The 23,403-nt window shown below is 33.9% G+C and overlaps 1 protein-coding gene across 1 annotated transcript in view; it reads right to left on the bottom strand.

Annotated features, from left to right (window-relative positions):
- Positions 1–2,579: 2,579 nt before the first annotated feature.
- rftn1b (raftlin, lipid raft linker 1b) overlaps positions 2,580–23,403 on the bottom strand; it is a 134,264-nt gene continuing 113,440 nt past the window's right edge. The window contains exons 10-12 of the mRNA XM_073846978.1: positions 16,946–17,049; positions 9,608–9,683; positions 2,580–2,951 (exon numbers count right to left, since the gene is read on the bottom strand). Of these exons, the coding sequence (XP_073703079.1) occupies positions 2,580–2,951; positions 9,608–9,683; positions 16,946–17,049 (552 nt within the window). The remainder of the gene's footprint in view (positions 2,952–9,607; positions 9,684–16,945; positions 17,050–23,403) is intronic.

Genomic DNA, 23,403 nt, shown 5'->3' with positions numbered 1-23,403 from the left:
TTACATATCAAATCGCTGTCAGTTTTAAAGCAGGGCCGTCAGATGAATCGGGGATCAGAATGAACATCTTGAGGTGAACATTAGCAAATGTCTAGGAGTTAATGTGCATATAAATGCACCTTCTGTTGCTTTTAACACAAGAAAAGGGTCCTGTGTGAACGGCCCCTTAGTCGTCTGCTAATTAAAACAGGGAAAGGATCTGTTCGCCTCGTCTTTCTGTTGTTGGCTTTCTCGAACAAAATCACTTGTGATGCTTTATTGCCTCTGAGAGCAATGTTGAAAATGTTTGTATTAGAGCTCGAGCAGATTGTCTCCATGTAAAAGTAAACTGAAGCCCAAACCGACACTTATTATGCCATCTGCCTCTTTTAAAAGCGATAATTCAGCCTATAAATGCTAATTCCGTCATCATTTAATTACTTTTTTTGTTGCACGAGACGTTCAGTGGATAACTAGTTAATTTAGCTTGTGGCTAAGCTAACAAAACAATATTCTAATAAGGATAAAAATATACTATGCCCACAAATATTGGGTAGTTTTAATTTAATAGACTACTTTTCTGATGTTTCTATGGTGGTCAAAAGTATAGAAGCCCATTTCTGCCATTTGAAGAAAAAAAAATTAAGCTTTGGAAAAATATAATTATGACATATGTCATAGCTACACAACCAGTCAAAAGTTTTTGAACAGTAAGATTTTTAATGTTTTTTTTTTTTTTTAAAGAAGTCTCTTCTGCTTACCAAGCCTACATTTATTTGATCCAAAATACAGAAACGGCAGGAATATTGTGAAATATTTTTTACTATTTAATATCTTCTGCTTTCTTTTTATATATATTTTAAATGTAATTTATTCCTGCGGTCAAAGCTAAATTTTCAGCATCATTACTCTAGTCTTTAGTGTCACATGATCCTTCGGAAGTCATTCTAATATGCTGATTTGCTGCTTAAGAAACATTTTTTTATTATTATTATTAATATTTCTGAAATAAAAAGCTTTTGTAACATTATATACTATATACCATATATAGCTTGAAGTCATATTAATTCATTTATTTAGCAATGAGGCTTTAAATTGATCAAAAGTGATGACTTTTATAATGTTACAAAATATTTCGACTTAAGATCAATTCTGTTCCTCTGAACTTTCTGTTCATCAAAGAAACCGAGGAATTATTTACATTTTAAAATATATTAAAATAGAAAGCAGTTATTTTAAATAGTAAAAAAATTTAAAATATTTACTCTTTTGCTATACTTTGGATTAAATAAATGCAGGCACAGTGAGCAGAAGAGACTTCTTTAAAAAAACATTAGAAATCTTACTGTTCAAAAACTTTTGGTACTGGTAGTGCATGGGATAAAACATTGAAATTATGACATAGTAAATCAAATTTGTAATAAAAAGTCAAATTTATAAGATAAAAATGTGAAATCATGACCAAAAAAAAATCTAAATTACGTATCTACCACATTAGAAAAAGAAATCATACTTTGGTAAATCAAAATGAAAATATAAATACATAAAATTTCATGCTTAGGAGATAAAAAGGGACTTTTTATGTCAATGTTGACTTATGTTAAGTTCGCCTATTAATCTCTTTATGTGTAAAATTTGACTTTTTATCTCAGAATTTGTACTTTTTGTCAATTTCTTCCCCTTATCTCATAATAATGACTTAATGTGTCATAATTTTGACTTTTTAATGCGTTTTCTTATGTGGCAGAAATGGACTTCCATACAATAGCCCAAGTCTTCATTCACTTATTCCACCTTTCCCATGGAATAAAGCCATGCATATTTGAAACAACATGAGAGTGAGTAAATGATGACAGAATTTTCATTTCTGTGTGAGTTCTTTCTATAAACCAGCGGTGGATACGCTCTGAATGCTAACAACCAAACCAACAAAAACTTGCCCCTACAGCACAACAAACTAAATAGAAAAATTCCCAGTATGTTTCTCTACCAATCTTCTCTCAGATTTCGAGAAGCTGACTCTTTTGTTTGGACGGTGACATGAAATATTCATATAAACGTAAACAAAAACATACACAAACATATGCACCTTACATCACAATAGATTGCTTCTCGCAACAGTAACCTTCTCCTCGGAGCGCGTCTGAGATGCCGTCTTGGAGTCTGTCTCGGCCCTCTGGGCTCGTTGAGTAAATATTAATGTGGTTTTCCCATCCAGTGCATTTACCGATAACAATCTCTTCCCATCTCTCCTCCCTCTTCCTGGATACCGGAGTCCTTTCGGCTCGTTTTAAAGATCTCGATGGGGAAGGGATGTTATCGCCCGCTTACCAGCGGTGAATTAAACGTTCAGCATTGGTTACAAGAGGTGGAAATGTCAGGTGAGGCGTTTGCGTGACAGTTTACCTGTCCGAAACCGCGAGCTACGCGACATCAACCAGTAGTTTTGTCTCGAGTATCTGAAGATCAATAAAGCAAGACTTGAACTTGTTTTAAGGATGTTTAGATACTGGAAAACAAGCAAAGTTATTTTTTGCAGGGTAGCATTTTGAACATTCATGAGGTCCACTTCCTTTGGCCCGGTGGGTGTGAGCGCGCCCTCAATCCTGATTGGCTGAGCTGTCATCCTGTTTGTCCACCTCATCGTTCTGTGCCGTAGACACACTACGCTCTTCCTCTTCAACATCTACCTCATCCCTAGCATTTCCGCTGCCTGCTCCTGCCAACCCTTCCTCTCTGTCCTCTTTCTGTTCACTCTGCACTTCGGCATCAGCCTCATTATTCTGGTTTTCCTCCCGTCGTTCATTCACACTTGTCTTTGTCTCTTCAGCGCTCTTCTCGGCTCCGTCACAAGGCTTTTGATCACTTATCTCTTTCTCTACGGTGGGCGTGGAGTCTTTCTTCTTCTTGTTCTTTGGTGCGTCTTTGACGGAGTTCTTGTTGGACTTGTTCCGGGCTTTAAAGATGACTTTCTGAAACAGAGAATGTCGACAGAGAGTTATGGAAAGAAAATGAGATGCACATAAATATTTAATGAATTGCCTCTTTAAAATGGCAAAAGCGCACTTGGTTGTAATGCTGCTTCATCATTTGATCATCATTTTATGAATCACTGCTTCCATGATAGATAAAAACATACTTTTGAGCGAAATTCTGTTTACCTGCTGTCTTATTTTTTTATTAAAAAAAAACCACACTGCAGTAGTGTGTATATGCATTTTGTATATGGGCCACAACCAAAAAACACATTTAAAAAACATTTAGGTATTTAAATCTTAGATGTCTTACGAGCATTTTATTATCTATTGAAACCCACAATGATATTTAAAATATCAGTAAGCTTAATATATATATATATATATATATATATATATATATATATATATATATATATATATAAAATAATCATTTAGTGGGTGCTTTCAATGGACAGGTGGCTGTCCTGAACCCTAACCCTTAAATTTCAATTTATGAAACAGATATTGAAATAACTGTTGCATTTTATTCCACTGTTGTTTTAAAAAATATTGTTTAGATTTTTTCAATGTTTTATTATGTAAAATAAAAAATGTCATCACCGAAAGTATGTTTTAGTCCTTTGGCTTAGACTGATTTTAACTACACCCCTACATTTATGATCACTCTCTCTCATAGCTATATAGTGAGTAGATAAATGTGTTCAAAACTATGAAAAATATGATTTTTTAAAATAATTAAGCACACTTTTTTGTGTTTCTACACTGTAAAAAGTTTTCACCGTTTTCAACTTAAAAACTAAAGTTTAGCAGCCTTAAAATTTTAAGTTAAATCAACTTAAGTCATTTCAACTCACAAGTTAAATCAACTCATTTTTATTGTAATAAGTTAAAATTACTTTAAAATGAGTTTTAAGCTGATTTAACTTAAAATTTTAAGGCAGCTGCTGAACTTAGGTTTTTAAGTTGAATCTGGTGAAAACTTAGTTATGTTATTCCATAACATTTAGTTTTTATACAACTGTACAACTAGCATCTTTGAGCTAGGTTGAAACGTTTCATTTGGTAAAGTTTTGGTAGTGACATCTTTGTTTTTGTGGGTGTTATCCCATAAAATTGTCACTACTGTAACAGTCTTGACTGAAACATGTCATCATTGTTTCGGTAGTGACATAATCCTTTATTTGGGGGAAATAAACACAATTTTAGTACAGTTATGCAATTTTATAGTATTTTAATATGTTTTAGCAGTGTTTAGGTATGTGGGTTAAAATTCTGTCATGTGGTCGCTACCAAAGCATTACTGACACTACTAAAAATGTGCAGTCACGACCGAAACATGGGGTGTTTTGTCAAAAACATACTGAATTATCAAGTAAGATGTTATGATAGTTTTTGTACATTCAAACTAGTGAATCCTTAACATTTTCAATTTAGTATGATCAACTTTTTGCCTTTTACAAAGAAAAAATGGATTCAAAATACAACAAATCTCATAAATCACACTTAAAATATTGTTAAAAATATAATTGTTATTGATTTACCTCTGACAAATCTTTAATAAAATAGCAAAAACATATATTTAAAATGTAGATGTAAGCAAAATCTTAACAGGTCAAAATAATCCTTCTTATTAAATTATGACTATGTTTCTGTAGTAACAAATTTGGGGGAAAAAACTTCTGAAAATACAATATGAGAATTAACTGCACAATTACTAGAAATGTATTCCTTTAATTAATTTATTTTGAACAATTTTCAAGACATTTCCAACTCTGACTTTGGACCAATTCTGTAGAATTGCACATATAGGCCTATATATGTATTTAAATATATAACTTGTTTCCATTTTTGCTAAAAATAACATCAATAAAAAGGAAATTTATTATAATTATTAGCATTATTTATAACTAACTCAGAAATTAAATAAATGTGTGGACTAGACATACAAATTCATTATTATAATTAATAAAAACCACAAAACCAGTCATAAATGTCAATTTTTTTAAAATTGAAATTTATATATCGGAAATAAGCTTTCCATTGATGTATGGTTTGTTAGGTACAACTATTTGTAAATCTGGAATCTGAGGATGCAAAAAAATCTAAATATTGAGAAACTCACCTTTAAAGTTCAATTAAAGTTCTTAGCAATGCATATTGCTAATCAAAAAATTTTGATATATTTACAGTAGGAAATTTACAAAATATCTTCATGGAACATGATCTTTACTTATATCCTAATGATTTTTGGCATAAAAGAAAAATCGATAATTTTGACCCATATAATGTATTGTTGGCTATTTGTTACAAATATAGGCCTACCTGTGCTACTTATGACTGGTTTTGCAGTCCAGGGTCACATATTATAACTCTACCTAGAAACACCAGAGACCAGTAATGTAAAGCATCTTTAAGTTATAGATCATAGGCGGATGAGATTTCCATGTTTAGGGAAAAGGTATAAGGTTACCAGTGTTTGTCTTGTTGCTAGGCTAAATGGTTTGTACACTGTAACAGTGTAACAATTTCTTTAAGATTTAAGTCAAATGAACCCACAGCTTAACCCTGCCACATTTTTATATTAAGCTATATTTAAAAAGTTTCTCATTTTAAAAGAGTAGTTCACTTTCAGAACAAGAATTTACAGATAATGTACTCACCCCCTTGTCATCCAAGATTCATATCTATCTTTCTTCAGTCATAAAGAAATGGTGTTTTTTGATGAAAACATTTCAGGATTTCTTTCCATATAGTGGACTTCTATGGTTCCCCCGAGTTTGAACTTCCAAAATGCAGTTTAAATGCAGCTCCAAAGGGCTTTAAATGATCCCAGCCAAGGAAGACGGGTCTTATCTAGTGAAACGATTGGTTATTTTCTAAAAACATTTACAACTTACATACTTTTTAATTTCAAACGCTCGTCTTGCTGCCCTGCTGAAAAAACAGCATATGCTGGTTAGGTATGGTTTGGTGCTGGGATGCTGGTTTTAGCTGGTCCTTTGCTGGTTTATGCTGGTCCCTTGCTGGTTTATGCTGGTCCTTTGCTGGTTTATGCTGGTCATGTTGCTGGTCAATGAGCATTAACCAGCAAAGGACCAGCATCCCAGCACCAAAACATACCTAACCAGCATATGCTAGACAAGACAAGCATTTGAGGTTAAAAAGTATATAAATTGTAAAAAATTTTTTAGAAAATAACCCATCGTTTTGCTAGATAAGACCCTTCTTCCTTGGCTGTGATCGTTTAGAGCCCTTTGAAGCTGCATTTTGGAAGTTCAAACTCGGGGGGCACCATAGAAGTCCATTATATGGAGAGAAATCCTGAAATGTTTTACTCAAAAAACGTAATTTCCTTACGTCTGAAAGAAAGAAAGACATAAACATCTTGGATGAAAAGGGAGTGAGTACATTATCTGTAATTTTTTGTTCTGAAAGTGAACTACTCCTTTAACATGAGGGCATCCTAATGGAAGTTAGAATCCATCATGGCGGATGCTCATCGGCCCTGGTGAAAAAACCAGCTAAAACCAGCTTAGGCTGGTTGGCTGGTTTTAGCTGGTCAACCAGCCTGGTTTTAGCTGGTCATAGCTGAAAGGCAGGCTGGTTTTAGAGGGGTTTTGGCCACTTTTCCAGCCTGGCCAGGCTGGTCAGGCTGGTCTTAGCTGGTCAAGCTGGAAAACCACCAGCTAAAACCAGCCTGGCCAGGCTGGGAGACCAGCTAAAACCAGCCACTTCCAGCTTAAACCAGCTAATACCAGCCAACCAGCCTAGGCTGGTTTTAGCAGTTTTTTTCAGCAGGAAAAAGGTGGATATTCCAGTAATAATTGATATTACTAGATATTTTCGCAGCATTTGCCAAAGTATCACAGTAATATCAACACCCAAGTTCCCTGGGGTGATTTTTATTACAGTCGATAACCGAGACTCAAGATGGCGCTAGTAGCGTTTGTGTGAAATGCCCCAAGACGCGAACGTACCGCCAGTTTCTGTTACCCGGATGAGCAAATGACGCCATTCCTACGGACGACAGCGAATATTAGGAAATAGCTGACCGCTGAATGCCGCGATTAATTAATTAAAAAGTCGAAAACGCCAGAGAACCGTGTAATAAGGTGATTAGACGTCGTGTTATGCTGCCACGGAAGACTTTATGGCTCAGCAGGTGCCTTCATACAGAAACACTGGCAGCGGGCAGCAGCACCTTCGGTCACGCCGCCTGGAAATGAGTCTGTTCCGCTGACAGTTTGGACTGTACTGTGTGAAGTAAGTGTCAAAAGACTTTCATGCTCCACCACAACTAATCTAATGTCAGAAGAGCTTCGCCCAGAGCGTTTCGATAATGTTTAATCACTGATAAACAATCTGAGGAGGCACAGAACTGTTTTACGTTAGTTGCGTATGCTCACCAAAAGCTGCATTTGGTTGATTTGAAAATACAGTAAAATCTGTTTAATATTATAAGAATTTAAAATAACTCTTTTCTATTTTAAAATATAGTAAAATGTAATTTATTTCTGTGATGCAAAGATGAATTTTCATCATTATTTTTGGTGTCCCATGATCCTTCAGAAAACATTCTGATATGCTGATTTGATGCTCAAAAGCATTTCTTATTATCAATGATGAAAACTGTTTTTGCTGCAATGTATTTTTGTGGAAACTGATAGATTACCATTTGAAATGAATGCAGCTATGGTGAATATATAAGACTGGTGTGTGTGTGTGTGTGTGTGTCCATTTCTAAATCAAGTCTGAATTAAATATAGTAGTATTTAAGCTTTTTTTTTTAACCTTTATTAAACCTTTTCAAATAACAAACCGCCATCATCATTGTTAAACAAACCCACAGTAAATCCATGTTTATCCATTTAAGCATTGAAACTCCAGCAGTAGAACTGTTTATGACAGACGTCACTGCCTTTCCTCAGCAATTGGCTGCCGCCTGCCATTTTCTGTTCTTTGTTTGCATAAAATACAGTTGAGGTCAAAAGTTTATGTACTCAGAATCTGCAAATGTTAATTATTTTACCAAAATAAGAGGGATCATACAAAATGCATGTTATTTTTTATTTAGTACTGACCTGAATAAGATATTTCACATAAAAGACGTTTACAAGAGAAAATGATAGTTGAATTTATAAAAATGACCCTGTTCAAAAGTTTACATTATGCTTGATTCTTAATACTGTGTTGTTACCTGAATGACCCACAGCTCCCTTCTTTGAAAAATCCTTCAGGTCCTACAAATTCTTTGTTTTTTTAGCAGTTTTGTGTATTTGAACTCTTTCCTACAATGACTGTGATATTTGAGATCCGTCTTTTCACACTGAGGACAACTTATAGGGACTCATTTGCAACTATTAGAGAAGGTTTAAATGCTTATTGATGCTCTGGAAGGAAAAACAATGCATTAAGAGTCAGGGGTGAAAACTTTTTGAATTTGAAGATCAGGGTAAAATTAACTTATTTTGTCTTCTGGTAAACACGTAAGCATCTTCTGAATGGCAGTACTAAATGAAAAAAATATGATATTAAGGCAAAATAAGAAAAATGTACACATCTTCATTGTTTTCACCCCCAGCTCCTAATGCATCGTTTTTCCTTCTGAAGCATCAGTGAGCGTTTAAACCTTCTGTAATAGTTGCAAATGAGTCCCTCAGTTGTCCTCAGTATGAAAAGATGGATCTCAAAATCATACAGTCATTGTTGGAAAGGGTTCAAATACACAAAAATGCTGAAAAACCAAAGCATTTGTGGGACCTGACGGATTTTTTTTTTTTGAAGAACAGCAGGCAGTTTAACTGTTCAGGACAAACTATCACTAAAAAAAAATCATTCTGGTAACAACACAGTATAAAGAATCAAGTGTGTGTAAACATTTGAATGTCTTTTTTGTAAAATATCTCACTCAGGTCAGTACTAAGTAAAAATTAACATGCGTTTTGACCTCAACTGTGTTTCTTAAGTTTAGTTTTTAACCCAGTTTCCTTAGTAGGGTAAACAACAGATCATTGATTTTTAAGTGTTCATAATCTGATTGTTGCTGTATTGCCTATATGTGAGATGGTGCTTACATAAAAGCAGTATGCTGTGGTCTCCTCATGCAACCGCAAGATGCATGAGACAGGAAGCCTTGCATGCCATGGCATTTTTGTTTTCGGAAAAAGTTCATTTAGATTCCCTCTTTAGTTTGTTATGGTTGTGAATACGAATTCACATACTGAATTACATATACAACTCATGACAAGTGTGACAGGTTGATTAAAGCTTAGCACAGTTCATTTGCATTGGCCCTTTCTTCCCCAAAAATGTAGAAAGACAACACTGGCGTGCAAGTAAATATCATCAGGAAAGCCAAACACGCAGTAACACCCACTAAGCACACACTCACTCTGGTTTTCTTTGAAGTGACATGGAGCTAAATCTTTGTTTAAATTGTGCATTGTTCTGTTCAAGCATCTTGTGCTTTCTGCCCCATTTTATGTGGTGCTTTAAGGAAATGCCTGATGCCGGCACTGAACCCTGTAAAAACACTTGGTGTGTGACTTTGGCTGCTAACACAAATGATGTAGATGTTTTTAGATGGAAAGCAGAGAAAATGTGAGGAATGTGATATTAACCATGTGTGTGTGGAATAAGAGGTCACGCACCTTGGATTCCTTCTTCTTGCGAGGCAACATTGGTCTCTGGAGGAAAACGATCTGCTTGGTGGCCAAACTTCCATCACTGGATGAGAGAGATGGAACAGTTTAGTTGGTGATCTCTGTATGGTTATACATCACACTATAATCATTAAACTTCCTCGTCCAGGTCCAACCATTATGTCCAGAGGTGGCCAAACTTTTACCTAATTAAATGAGTTATATTTTAAATTATATATGTATATTTTAAATGAACTATTCTCTACATTACACTCAGATCCACGATCCTGCGTTGCAGTGAGATAAGGGAGAATCGCGACACACCCCGTGACTACCTTTCCAATCATGTGACGCCTGCCTGCAAAAGTTGAGCTAGTTGAAGAAGAACATGAGGAAACATGGCAACCAACCCAGAGATTGCGGACCCTCCCTCCTCATTTAAGTCAGCAGTATGGCAACATTTCGGAGCTGTATGATCCATAAAATACGGAGAAAGGCTATTAATAAAGAAAAAAAATTCCAGAAAATGCGTGTAGTATAGCCTGCGCAGTAAAAATACAATTATGTGTAAAATGTCATAGTAAACTGTGTCTGACATGAAAACCACGCTAGTCATTGTCCCATAAAATGACAAATAGCAAATAACACACATAGTATTTTCATTACGTTTCATTTATTTTGTTTTTGTAAAGTAAAATGAGACCTTGTTGTTTGCAATACGTTTACCCCGAGACCGCGTCGCGAACACCAGCTCGGCCGCAAAACACTTTCACTATGAGAGAAAGCGGCAGCCGCGCAGAGATTCCACCGCTTGACGCGTCCCATGTGAAATGGCTTTTAAACGGTCTTCAGACAGACCGCGAACACAAGCACGGGACCGTTTGAGAGCAGCGTCAGCTTGTACCGGATTGAGTCCAAAGAGCAAATACCCGTGCATGACAGGTCCCTTTTCTAAATGACCCCATTATAGCTTCCAAAGTTTAACATTTTTTTTGTAATTATTGACTTAGAGAGTACAAATAATTGCACTGAAATGTTTTTTTTTTTTTTTTTCCAGATTGATTTTTTCAATCATTTATCAAACGGTTTGATTGACAGGAGTGGTTCTAGACCCAAAGTTGTTCAAAATGAAAAGGTTTATCATATGATACGAATATTGTATGTGTAAAAAAACAATGTAGTATACATTCGTTTATGCCCTTAAAAAATGCAATATCGCCCCCTAGTGGCTGCTTTCTTTCACATTTTTCACAGACTATAAGGGCCATGAGTCAAACAGGCCCACAGAGTTTCATTCAGATCAGTCTTTGTTAACCTTGTCTAATAGGTGCTCAAACTTCATTGGCCTGTGGCGGCTATGTTTTTTTGAGATACACAAATGTGCTTTTAGACACTTGTGGCACTTTAGGCCAAGACTGCATACTGGTTGCATAGTTTATGCTTTTATGTTTTTCTTTGGTAAAAATATGTCATTACGTTCAAAAGTTAAAGCTGTTTTAGTAAAGGCGACCCTGTCCCTTTTGAACGTTTTGGCATCCCTTTGCGACGGAAACACTTTTTTTTTGGTCGCTCTTGGTATTCACTCTCCAGTAAATCGTCCTGCACTGGTTTGGTTCCGATTGGGTGAAAAACCTAGGACTAGTTTGCAAAGGTAGGTTTTTAAAAAAATGCAAAATACCCAAAAATTTCACAGGTTGATGAACGAATCGAAGAGCATTTTTTTCCAGTGTGAGCGAAGGATTCCGATGACCTAAGACACTCGAGCCTGCGAAGAATGGTTTGAGTGTTATGGTCCATTTCGTACTTTCAATTGCTGTAGTGCCCCCGTCAGGCGAGCCTAGGTGACGTTGGCGGCAGTGTGAGTACTGCCATCCCTCCAAGTTTCAAGTCTCTAAGACTTAAGGTTTGGTCTGGCTGTTCAGTTTTACGTGGTGATTGCTGATCCTAGGCCATTCTAACAGTTACAATAGGGTTTCAGCGCTACATGCTTGAATCCCTAAAAAAAACAGTTAGAAAGATAAACTAGAAATGAAGTTTTTGTGATGGTGTGCCCTGGTTTGGGCATCTGTAATTTACACCGACTTTTAAGTGAACAGATAATTTCAGTTCTAGTTTTTTCCAGCTCGCCCGGCACTTTGCAGAGCAGCCGCTCCATGTTTATTAGAGTGTGTTTGGATATTCAGCATCTTATCTTGTATTTATAGCTCCAATAATGCTGGATGGTGCAAAAAAAAAAAACCCTCTGGAGATCTGTTTAAATATTTTAGCTGTGTGCGCGGTGGGAACATCCGGCAGTGAAAGGGGTGAACAAAATATCTGTTTTGTGAAATCCTGTGATGACTAAATCTTTCTTTCTCGCTGTCTTGTCAGGGCTCTATCGCAAATATGTGTAGAGAAGGAAGTTTCACATCATCGAGCAAATAGAGAGTGCTGTGAGTTTGGGGTGTTTGGTTGTAAAACCATGTTTAAACAGTTCAGATAAGCCGTTTAATCTTCAGAGGAGATGGAGTTGTGTTACTAAACAGTCTCGATCTCTCTCATGCGCCTCGTTTCTCTTTATGATCCCGCTACAAATCTCTTACATCAAATGGGCCTCTGCATCCGTGCCATAAGCTGGCAATCAATACCAAATGTCTAATTCGCCCTGCTTTTTTTCTTTTTCTTCCCACTTCCTATTTTCTTGCTTGTCAAGGAACTGTATATTTATTCAAGTGCTTCCTGCTTAAATCAAAGAGGCAAAACTGGATTCCTGCAAGCCTCAGTCCATTAAAATGTAAACGAGTGGCTGGACGGTAAAATTACAGCTCTGGTCTTCAGTCTCGCCAGCATCCAAACTAGTCTGCGTCTCCGCTTTATAGAGGACGACACACGCCGCTTATACAATCCCCATCATTAAGAGCTTAATTGAATGGTAACTTCGGCAATTTTCAATGTAATGAATGTACAAGCCTTTGGTACGGCGTGATGCATAGCAATGAGATGCCGCCCTGTGTGTGGAAATATAACGGTGCAGATTACAAACAAACTCATCTGCATTCAAAAAAGTGCTGTGGAATTATCTTGTTTGTTTGGCAAGACGACTTCTAGTTTTTTGTGATTACTGGAGGACTTTTTTAGTCATTTTCTAGAGATTATACTTACAAAGAGTGGATTTCTAGCTCATCAACGATTTTAGAGCTGAGCATTTCAGTGTAGAAATTTCCATTTCTTTATTCCATGTTTTTTTTTGTTTAAAAAAGGATTTATAAAGTTTGTGGTGAAATACTGCTCTTATTGCAAAATGAATAATTCATTGCATATTAATGAATAAATAATTGCAATAAGAGCAAAATAGCTTCCGTTCTAAAGTTCTGTTTGTGTCTGTGATTTTTTAAATGTTTTTAAAAGAAGTCTCTTATGTATGACAGCTTTTTAGTGCTACGTTAAAAAATAAAAAAAAATCGAAGATCACGAGATTAAAGTCAGAATGTCTGGAATGTTCCGGGAATGAAGTTGGGAATGTTTTGAGAATGAAGTCGGAATGTTTTGAGAATGAAGTCGGAATGTTTTGAGAATGAAGTCGGAATGTTTTGAGAATGAAGTCGGAATGTTTTGAGAATGAAGTCGGAATGTTTTGAGAATGAAGTCGGAATGTTTTGAGAATGAAGTCGGAATGTTTTGAGAATGAAGTCGGAATGCTTCGAGAATGAAGTCGGAATGCTTCGAGAATGAAGTCGGAATGCTTCGAGAATGAAGTCGGAATGCTTCGAGAATGAAGTCGGAATGCTTCGAGAATGAAGTCGGAATGCTTCGAGAATGAAGTCGGAATGCTTCGAGAATGAAGTCGGAATGCTTCGAGAATGAAGTCGGAATGTTTTGAGAATGAAGTCGGAATGTTTTGAGAATGAAGTTGGAATGCTTCGAGAATGAAGTTGGAATGCTTCGAGAATGAAGTTGGAATGTTTTGAGAATGAAGTTGGAATGCTTCGAGAATGAAGTCGGAATGTTTTGAGAATGAAGTTGGAATGCTTCGAGAATGAAGTCGGAATGTTTTGAGAATGAAGTCGGAATGTTTTGAGGATGAAGTCGGAATGTTTTAGAGAATAAAGTAAAATAAAGTCTTACATTTTTCGGGAATCAAGTCGAAATGCTACGAGAATGAAGTCGAAATGCTACAAGAATAAAGTAAAATAAAGTCTTAAATTTTCCGGGAATCAATTCGAAATGCTACAAGAATAAAGTAACTTTATTCTTGTAGTCTTTCGACTTTATTCTCGTAAATTCAACATCATTCTTGAAATATTACGACTTTAATCTCGTAATCTATCTTTTTTTTTTATGTGGCACTAAAATGCTGTTGTAGATATGCTTATCAAGGCTGCATTTTTTGATTAAATATACAGTAAAAATGTTAATATTGTAAAATAATATTACAATTTAAAATAGGTGTTTTTTAAATCAATATATTGCAAAATGTAATTTATTCCTTTGATGCAAAGCTAAATTTTCAGAATTATTAATCCAGTCTTAAGTGTCACAAGATCCTTCATAAATCATTCTGATATTCTGCTGATTATTATAAATGTGAACTTATTTTTGAAAAAACCTTGATACATTTTTTTTCCCCAGCATATATTGATTAATAGAAACTTAAAAAAACAGCTTTTGTTGAAATATAATTTTAGTTACAGTCACTTTTGGTCAATTTAATGCGTCCTTGCTGAATAAAAGTATTTTCTTTAAAAAAAAAAAAAAATCTTACAGACCTTAATCTTTTGAACGATTGTGTGCTTTTTTAAAACAGTAGCTTGTTTAAGTATTCATGAATAATGAAAAATGAACTTCACCAACACTGGTATTCATAGTACTACGAGTTTTACCCATATGTTACCATGTTGTGTTTCCGCCTGCCAGAAAAACAAGGCCAGCCGTCTCTAAGACATTGAAAAGTGACGGTTCTGTAGTATCTAGGACAGCGTTTTGATTAATTAGCCACATTGCTGCTGTTGTGTGTTGTGGCATTATGTGAAAGTTTAAAATAGGCCCGTAATTAATCAGCAGGGGCTCCAGGACGGATAGAAGAATGGCATGTGAGAGAAAGGCCAATGCGGGATTGGCCCGGCACAGGCGTGGGTATGACAGATGGAGATTACATGGTGAACTTCAGTTCGACATCGCCGGAAGCTTCCACTCGCCATTACAGGAATCATCAGTTAGCTAGTATTGACATTCCATTACAGCGAGCAAACAGTGGAGTTGTGCCCCCGCACTGCCTGTGCCAGTCATTACATCTGATTCCATGAGGTCCGCAAGGCTCTTTATACCCCGAGCACTTTGTCGCGGTTGGAGTTCGGGATGTACCATTACTCTGTGCGGGTTGTACCATTGTTTTTGATGTTGAAATGGCACCCCGTGAGGAGTTTACACAAAATCAATTGATGGCTGTATGTGTCCTACCTCTAAAGTTTGTTCATGCTGAAAACTTGGCATATTATTGGTCATAGTTGGGTTTTGTACTGCTGGATGCTCTCATGTGATCGGTGAAATAAGCAGGTGGTCATAATAAGGTGGTAGATCTTCTATAAAAATATACTAATTGTACATAACTGAATGACAGTATAAGTACATTAAATAGAAATGAATATACTAATACTTAATATATATATAATCAGTTTTTTTGCTGCAACAAAAATTAACATTCCGCAGATGAAAGTGTTCTGAATATAAAGTACTTGAATATAAAGTAAACAAACATGTACAGAATTTATATAAAATTGTATAATATATAATTTATGTTTTATTTTTACATATAAAATTAATGAGTACTAATAAGTAATTTATATATATATATATAATTATATGTAATCTATCTATCCATTTATTTCATGATTTAAAAGAAAAAAAGGATTTATAGCAGGTTTTCCATTTCCATGATAGTTTGCTCTTATTGCAAAATGAATAATTCATTGCAAATTAATAATAAATAATTGCAAAAAGAGCAAAATAGCTTCTGTTCAAAAGTTCTGCTTGTGTCTGTAATTTTTAAACTGTTTTTAAAGGAAGTCTCTAATGTGCAATGGCTTTTTAGTGCCACGTTAAATTTTTTTTTATTTTTTTATCTAAGATTATGAGAATAGTCTAAATGTTTCGGGAATAAAGTCGGAATGTTTGGGGAATAAAGTCAGAATGCTACGAGAATAAAGACTAATGTTTAGAGAATAAAGTCGAAATACTACGAGAATAAAGTAACTAACTTTATTCTCAAAGTCTTTCAACTTTATTCTCAAAATATCGTAATCTTCATTTTTAACATGGCAATAAAACGCTGTCGTAGATATGCTTACCAAGGCTGCATTTATTTATCTAGTATATCCGTCTATCTATCATCTGTATTAAAGTATTAAAAATGTATACACACACACACACACAGTAATATAATTATACATTATTTACTGAATTTATATAAAATTGTATAATATATAATTTATTTATTTATAATTTATACATTATCTATCTAAAATAAGTAATAACTAATAAGTAATTTATATGTATATTAAATGTATTATATAATAATATATGAGTATACATTATTTACAGATTTTATATTAAATAAATAAACATATATATATATATATATATATATATATGTATATATATATATATATATATATACATACTGTTTTAATTTGGAAGCAGATTCCTTGCCTCTAAAATGAACATTCTGCAGAGGAAGGTGTTTTGAATATAAATTATGGCAGTGCATAAAGCATCATATCGTGAACATGATTATCAATGCATGAATCAAACTCACTGTGATTCCTTGCATATTTTTCATTTTCCTGAGACAGATCACGACAGAGCCGTGAAATCTTGTCTATACTCAACCACAGTATCTCACAGCAGACGGATCACATGACCTGCTCTCATTCCCATTGTTAGTTGTTCGCTGACCATTTGCATAGTTAGATTTTTTTCCACTTCATCGAATGCCCAGTGAACACTCATGTTTCTGTAGATCACAGTTTTCATCGCAAATGCATGATTTTTGCTTTCTTTCTTGCCTTGCAGTAAATCGCTGTCAGTGAATGTGAATTCCCATAGTGCTAGAAGTCTAGCTAAACATACAGTACCACAAGTCTATGGCTGCACTCTAATTTGCATACTAATCCTAATCTCATGTACTATATAGTACAAATAGTGAGATTTGGATTAGTGTGTACCAAATCCTTGCATGTTGAAAACACTGTGCCAAGGGTGTCTGCATAGCATGCTGTTCCCAATGCTTTTTCACAGTATACCTTTTCACACAGATATATTTGCTGTTGACTTTTGCATAAGTAATAAGTAACTTTAAGGCAATAACTTTACCTGTTTGTCTTGATGATGGGTGTAGGCAGCACACAAGTGAGTCTCCATCCAAATGAAGCCAGCGACTGCAGCAGGGGAATATAGTCTGTCTTCACTTGTAAATGCTGAAAAGAAAAATAGTTACTGTGAAATAATGCTGTGAAGAGAGGAAATTCACACTTAAGATTCAAACCATTTTTATTTTAAGACATTTTCATGGTGACTCTGTTTAGATCCACCCTCTATTGCTCTCTTGTTCATGTTATTTGCATGGGCATATTTGTTTTAAAAGGTGACAAAGTCAATTTATATATACAGTCAAGCCTGAAATTATTCATAACCCTGGCAAATTCTGACTTAAAGTTACTTTTATTCAACCAGCAAGTTTTTTTTTTGACCGGAAATGACACAGGCTTCTCCCAAAAGATAATAAGACGATGTACAAGAGGCATCACTGTGGAAAAAAATATTACTCATCTTTTATTTACATTTGAACAAAAAGTGGCATGTCCAAAATTATTCATACCCTTCTCAATAATCAATAGAAAAGCCTTCATTGGCTATTACAGCGATCAAATGCTTTTGCATGTTTCCACTGGTATTTTTTCCCATTCGTCTTTAGCGATGAGCTCCAACTCTTTTAGGTTGGAGGGTCTCCTTGCCATAACCCTGATCTTTAGCTCCCTCCACAGATTCTCAATTGGATTTAAGTCAGGACCATTTTTGCTGTGTGTTTTGGGTCATTGTCGTGCTGAAATATCCACTGGTGCCCAAGGCCAAGTTTCTCTACAGACTGTCTGATGTTGTTGTTGAGAATTTTGATGTATTGCTCCTTTTTCATGGTGCCGTTTTGCTGTGATTAGGTTCCATGGTCCATCGGCTAAAAGCACCCCCAAAACATTAGGTTCCCACCACCATGTTTGACAGTGGGGATGGTGTTCTTAGGCTTGAAGGCTTCTCCTTTTTTACACCAAATGAAGGCTACATCATTGTGGCCAAACAATTAAATTTTTGTTTCATCTGACCATAAAACAGTAGACCAGAAGTCGTCGTCTTTGTCCAGATGAGCATTTGCAAAGGCCAAGTGGGCTTTTGTGTGCCTCATCTGAAGAAGTGGTGTCCTCTTTGGTCTGCGTCTGTGGAACCCAGCGGTGTCCAGTGTCTGTTGGACTGTCTGCCTTGAGATGTTGCCACCAGCAGAGCCCACATTCATCAGGATGGCCTTGGTGGTGATCCTTGCATTCTTTTTTACCTCTCTCACTATCCTCCTGGCCAGCACAGGTGTCACTTTTGGCTTCCGATTTTTCACAGTGCAGAACGTCTTGTATTTTTTAATAATACTTTTTTGCACTGTAGCCACTGGAACTTCAAAACATTTAGATATGGTCTTATAGCCCTTTCCTGATGTGTGAGCAGCCACAATGCGCAGCCGCAGGTCCTCAGTGAGCTCCTTTGTCTTAGCCATGACTGTCCACAAACCAACAGCAGAGAGCTTCTGTTTTTCACCTGTTGAGTTGATTAAAAAAGCTGTTCCCAATGAATCATGATAATTAGAATGCTTTGTAACAGCTTGGACTATTTGGAATGGTATAGAACTTTGGATTTTTCCGTAGACTGGGACAGTTTGCAAAGGGTATGAATAATTTTGGACATGCCACTTTTTGTTTAAATGTAAATAAAAGATGAGTAATAATTTTTTCCACAATGATGCCTTTTGTACATTGTATTATTATCTTCTGGGAGACGTTTGTGTCATTTCTAATACAAAAAAAAAAAAAAAACTTGCTGGTTGAATAAAAATAACTTGAAGCCAGAATTTGCCAGGGGGGGTTCCATGAAGATATTTTGTAAATTTCCTACCATAAATATATCAAAACTTCATTTTTGATTAGTAATATGCATTGCTAAGAACTTCATTTGGACAACTTCAAAGATGATTTTCTCAATATTTTGATTCTTTTGCACCCTCAGATTGCAGTTTTTCCAAATAGTTGTATCTCAGACAAATATTGTCCTAACAAACCATACATCAATGGAAAGCTTATTAATTCAACTTTCAGATGATGTATAAATCTCAGTTTCAAAAAATTGACCCTTTTGACTGGTTTTGTGCTCCAGGGTCACATATATTAAAAAAAACCTACTTGTTGATATTTGGAAGTTTAATAATAAAGGATGTTTATGAATAAAATCTGAATAATTCAAATGATAATTTATGTAGATATAGGTACAGTCAAAAATGTGTCATAAACTGAGGATGTGGGTTTTGCATAATAGAAAACAAATCCTAGTTACCATAGTTACACATTCATTTATTATGGGTAACATGAAGAAATGTAATTTTTTATATATATATAAAAAAACACACACAGACCAAAAATTGTTGAGTTGAGCCTATACTTGATACTTGAAATTTGATTTGGATCCAGTTTGAGTAAATTCAAAGTGATAAAATTAAGTTTTAATATCTGTTCTGGTAATATAACAGATGTTGAAATAAAAGATGCATTGTATGAAGAGCTCATGAATGTATTTGTGTGTAATTCAGAGAGCAGCGTTAATCAAACGGTTGTTTTGAGCAGTTAGGGGTTGAACCGTGGTTTCAAAGAGAACGCGCGTACCCTCATTTCAAGAGGAGCATGCAGGAAGTTAGTGCGGTTTAACGGCACCTGTCCTAAAAAAGAAACCATGTCGCGTGTCAGCCGTATGCGCACACTCATAATGATAACACAAGACAGCGCTACGTGATAATGCTTCACTTGCAGTAATATGCCATGGGGTTTTGGCACTGCCTTGCACAAATAGACCGTGCAGTTATACACGAGTCATTGTGGAAAGTTCAGAGTAGATAACAACATGATGGCACTGAAGAGGCCGAATCGAAGGGCTCTCAGTTCTAAAACTAAGGCTCTGTTCTAAAAACATGGTGAGCTGACTTCCTGTCGCTTTTTAAGGCAGCAACAAGTAATATTAAAAGGCTGATTTGGAAAACTTTACATATGCATTAAAAATACACGGCACACACAATCATTTAGGTAAATTGATTTAAGTATTAATATTTATAATTTATTATAATTTATTATTGATTCGTTTAAATATATTTTTTTTTGTATTTTTTTTTTTATTTGGAATAAAACATTTTCAGACTGAAATTCTGAAAATAATTGATACTTTAAATAATTGAAAGTATTTTAATATGTATAACTGATAATAATTTACATTATTGAAAAAAATATATAGTTTTTAATTATGTAAATTGTATTCTATTCATATTTATTTAAAAAATATTAATTGTATTTAGATATTATCAGTTATGCATGTGTGTACTGTATGTACATATTGTTATCAGTTGTGTGTATATATAAAAAATATAATATATTATTAGTACTTTTAAAAGTAGAAAGAATAAGTAATATCTATATTTTTAAAATACATATTGATAAATTGATAAATAATTTAATCTAATATGTTTACATATTGCCATCAATTATCTGTATGTAATAAATGAAATAATAAATTAGTATTTTATAAAATAGAAAGAATAAGTAATATATGTATATTTTTTAAAATACATATATTATTGATAAAAGGAATTATTTTATTTATTGTATTTACATTGTCATCAGTTGTGTGTATATATAATATAAAATAATATAATATATTAGTAATTAAAAATAGAAAGAATAAGTCATTTATATTTTTTTAATTTATTGATCAAATGATAAATTATTTCATTTACTGTATTTCTGTATTGTCATCAATTATGTGTGAATATATAAAATAATATATTATATTAGTACTTTAAAAAATACAATAAGTAATATGTATTATTAAAAACATATATTATTGATAAAATTATAAACTTGTATTTACTGTATTTACATATTGTCATCAGTTATGTGTGTGTATATATAATAAACTAAATGTAATATATTATTGGTACTTTTAAAAATAGAAAAAATAAGTAATGTATATTTTTAAAATGTATATTATTAATAAAATTATAAATAATTTCATTAATGTTTACACATCAATTACCTGTATATAATATTATATATAATATATAAAATATATATATTAAAAAAAATATATATATATATTATTAGTGCTTTATTAAAAGAATAAGTAATATATGTAATTTTAAAAACACATATTGATAAAATAATTATTTTAATACAGTAATTTTCATACTGTCGTCTATTATGTGTATATATAATAAAACAATATTATACATTATAAGAACTTTAAAAATCAAAAGAATAAGTTTTAAATATACATATATTATTGATTAAATGAAAAATTCTTTAATTTACTGTAATTCTAATATTGTCATCAATTGTATTTATAATAAAATAATATATTATTAGCGCTTTAAAATAGAAAGAATAATATATGTATATTTTTAAATGCATATATTGATAAAATGATAAATTATTTAAATTAACTGTATTTACATATTTTTATCAGTTGTGTGAATATGTAATAAAAGAAAATATATTATTATTATTTTAAAAATTATTTTATTTTTTAAAATGCATATATTATTGATAAAATAATAAATTATCTAATTTACTGTATTTACATTTTGTCATCAGTTATGTGTGTGTGTAAATAATAAAAATAAAATATATTTGTTTTTTACAAAAAAAAATATAGTATTGAATTTTCTTTTTTTCTTACAATTGCAATGCATTGTGGGATTGCCTTTAGTATGCAGAATACATGTTATGCTTCCTTAAAATCTGTCTACCTTTCAGAGCAGCCTACACAAATGCTCAATTGCTGCCCACGTTGGTTTTGGGACAAAGCCAGACTCTTAGTTTAGTCCTTTGAGGAGGTTTTGTTTCAACACCCTTCCTAGTTATGAAGCCCTTTTGCCCAGATTGGATGACATTGTTGTGGGTCGTGCATTGAGACCTCAGAGGCCTAGGTTTCTGTTGAAATGGTTTTTGGGTATTTGCGTTGGCCAAGACCGCAACGGCAGCCTTTGGGGAATCCAGATATGTGAGAAGAGGTTTTTGTTGGAAGCGGTCCCAGTGGTGGACCCTGTAAGCGGCACCGCAGACTTAAAAGCGGAGGAGAATTGAGAAAATATGCTCTGTTTAATGGCTTTCCATTGCTGAGGGATTGTGTGAACATCTAGATGTTGCCGAAGTGCTAAAGCCTTTCAACATGGAGGTCAGTGAAATAGCGCAGAACCGAGACTCCTCAAGAAAAAGAGTCATAAAGTCAACACGAATGTTTCAGGGTAAATACAGATGATTAATGTGAAAAAAAGCATGTTGACAGAAACTTCATCATACTGTATCAGTAACTGATTAGGTTGTGAAAGGTTGTCTCTTTCCACAAATTTTGTATCTATGCAAATTGAAGAATATTCAAGGTACACATTTCTAGTAATTGTGCAGTTTATTTTCATATTGTATTTTTGTAAAGTTTTTGAATATTTATCCTCTCCCCAGATTTGTCACTACCGAAACACAGTAATGTATCATTTAATAAAAAGGGTTATGTTGACCTTTTAAGATTGTTTACATCTACATTGTAAATAGTTTTTTGCTATTTTATTAAAAGGTTTTCAGAGGTAAATCAATAACGGTTACAATTTTAACAGTATTTCAAATGTGATTTGTGAGATTTGTTGTTTTTTGAATCCAATTCTCGTTTGCTCAGCAAGGCTGCATTTATTTGTATATTAAAACACATGCCTGGGTCTTAAAAGAATATGGCCAAAGAATATTATTTTACTAACTTATTAATTTTAAGTTAAATTGTGCTTTGTTTGTAGGCTATAATGTCTACTAGAATGTTAAAAATGTTCAGTGTTAAGTAAATATTTTTAATTTGTTATTTAGTAATTTATATTTTTTTATGAAAAGCAAGACAAAACTGTAAAAAAGTTTTGGCTATTTAACTTATGCAATGGTTGAAAAAATTGGCAAAATACATAAGGGAAAAACAAAAAACTGTGTTTGGTTATCAGCCTTCGGACCAGTGTTTAATTTTGTTCAACTTCGGCTTTGGCCAAGAATTTTCATTTCGGTGCATCCCTAATTTAAAACTTAAATATTTAATTGTTTTTAAATGTGTTTTTTGGTTGTGGGATAGCAATTTGCACCAATTCTGTAAAATGCTTGTTGACCGATGCGTGTGATTTTTATGTACTAATATTAATGATAAATAAAAATGATAAAAGATCAGCATATTAGAATGACTTCTGAAGCATCATGTGATGCTGAAGACTGGAGTAATGATGCTGAAAATTCAGCTTTGCATCACAGAAATAGATGCAACCCTAAAGCATCATTTAAACACTTTTAAGAAAAAAATCAAAGACTGCACCAGAAGATCTGAGAGATCTATTTTTGTCTTTAACCTTTTCAGTCAAAGAAGCAGATTTCAGCTCACAGATTTCCATTCTCGAGAACTAAAAATAATCCAACCTTATTTTACACCTATATCACACTTTTCTACCCAGG

Source organism: Garra rufa, chromosome 9, assembly GCF_049309525.1.
Source record: "Garra rufa chromosome 9, GarRuf1.0, whole genome shotgun sequence".
NCBI lineage: Eukaryota > Metazoa > Chordata > Actinopteri > Cypriniformes > Cyprinidae > Garra > Garra rufa.
This window is presented reverse-complemented; position numbering and strand designations above follow the sequence as displayed.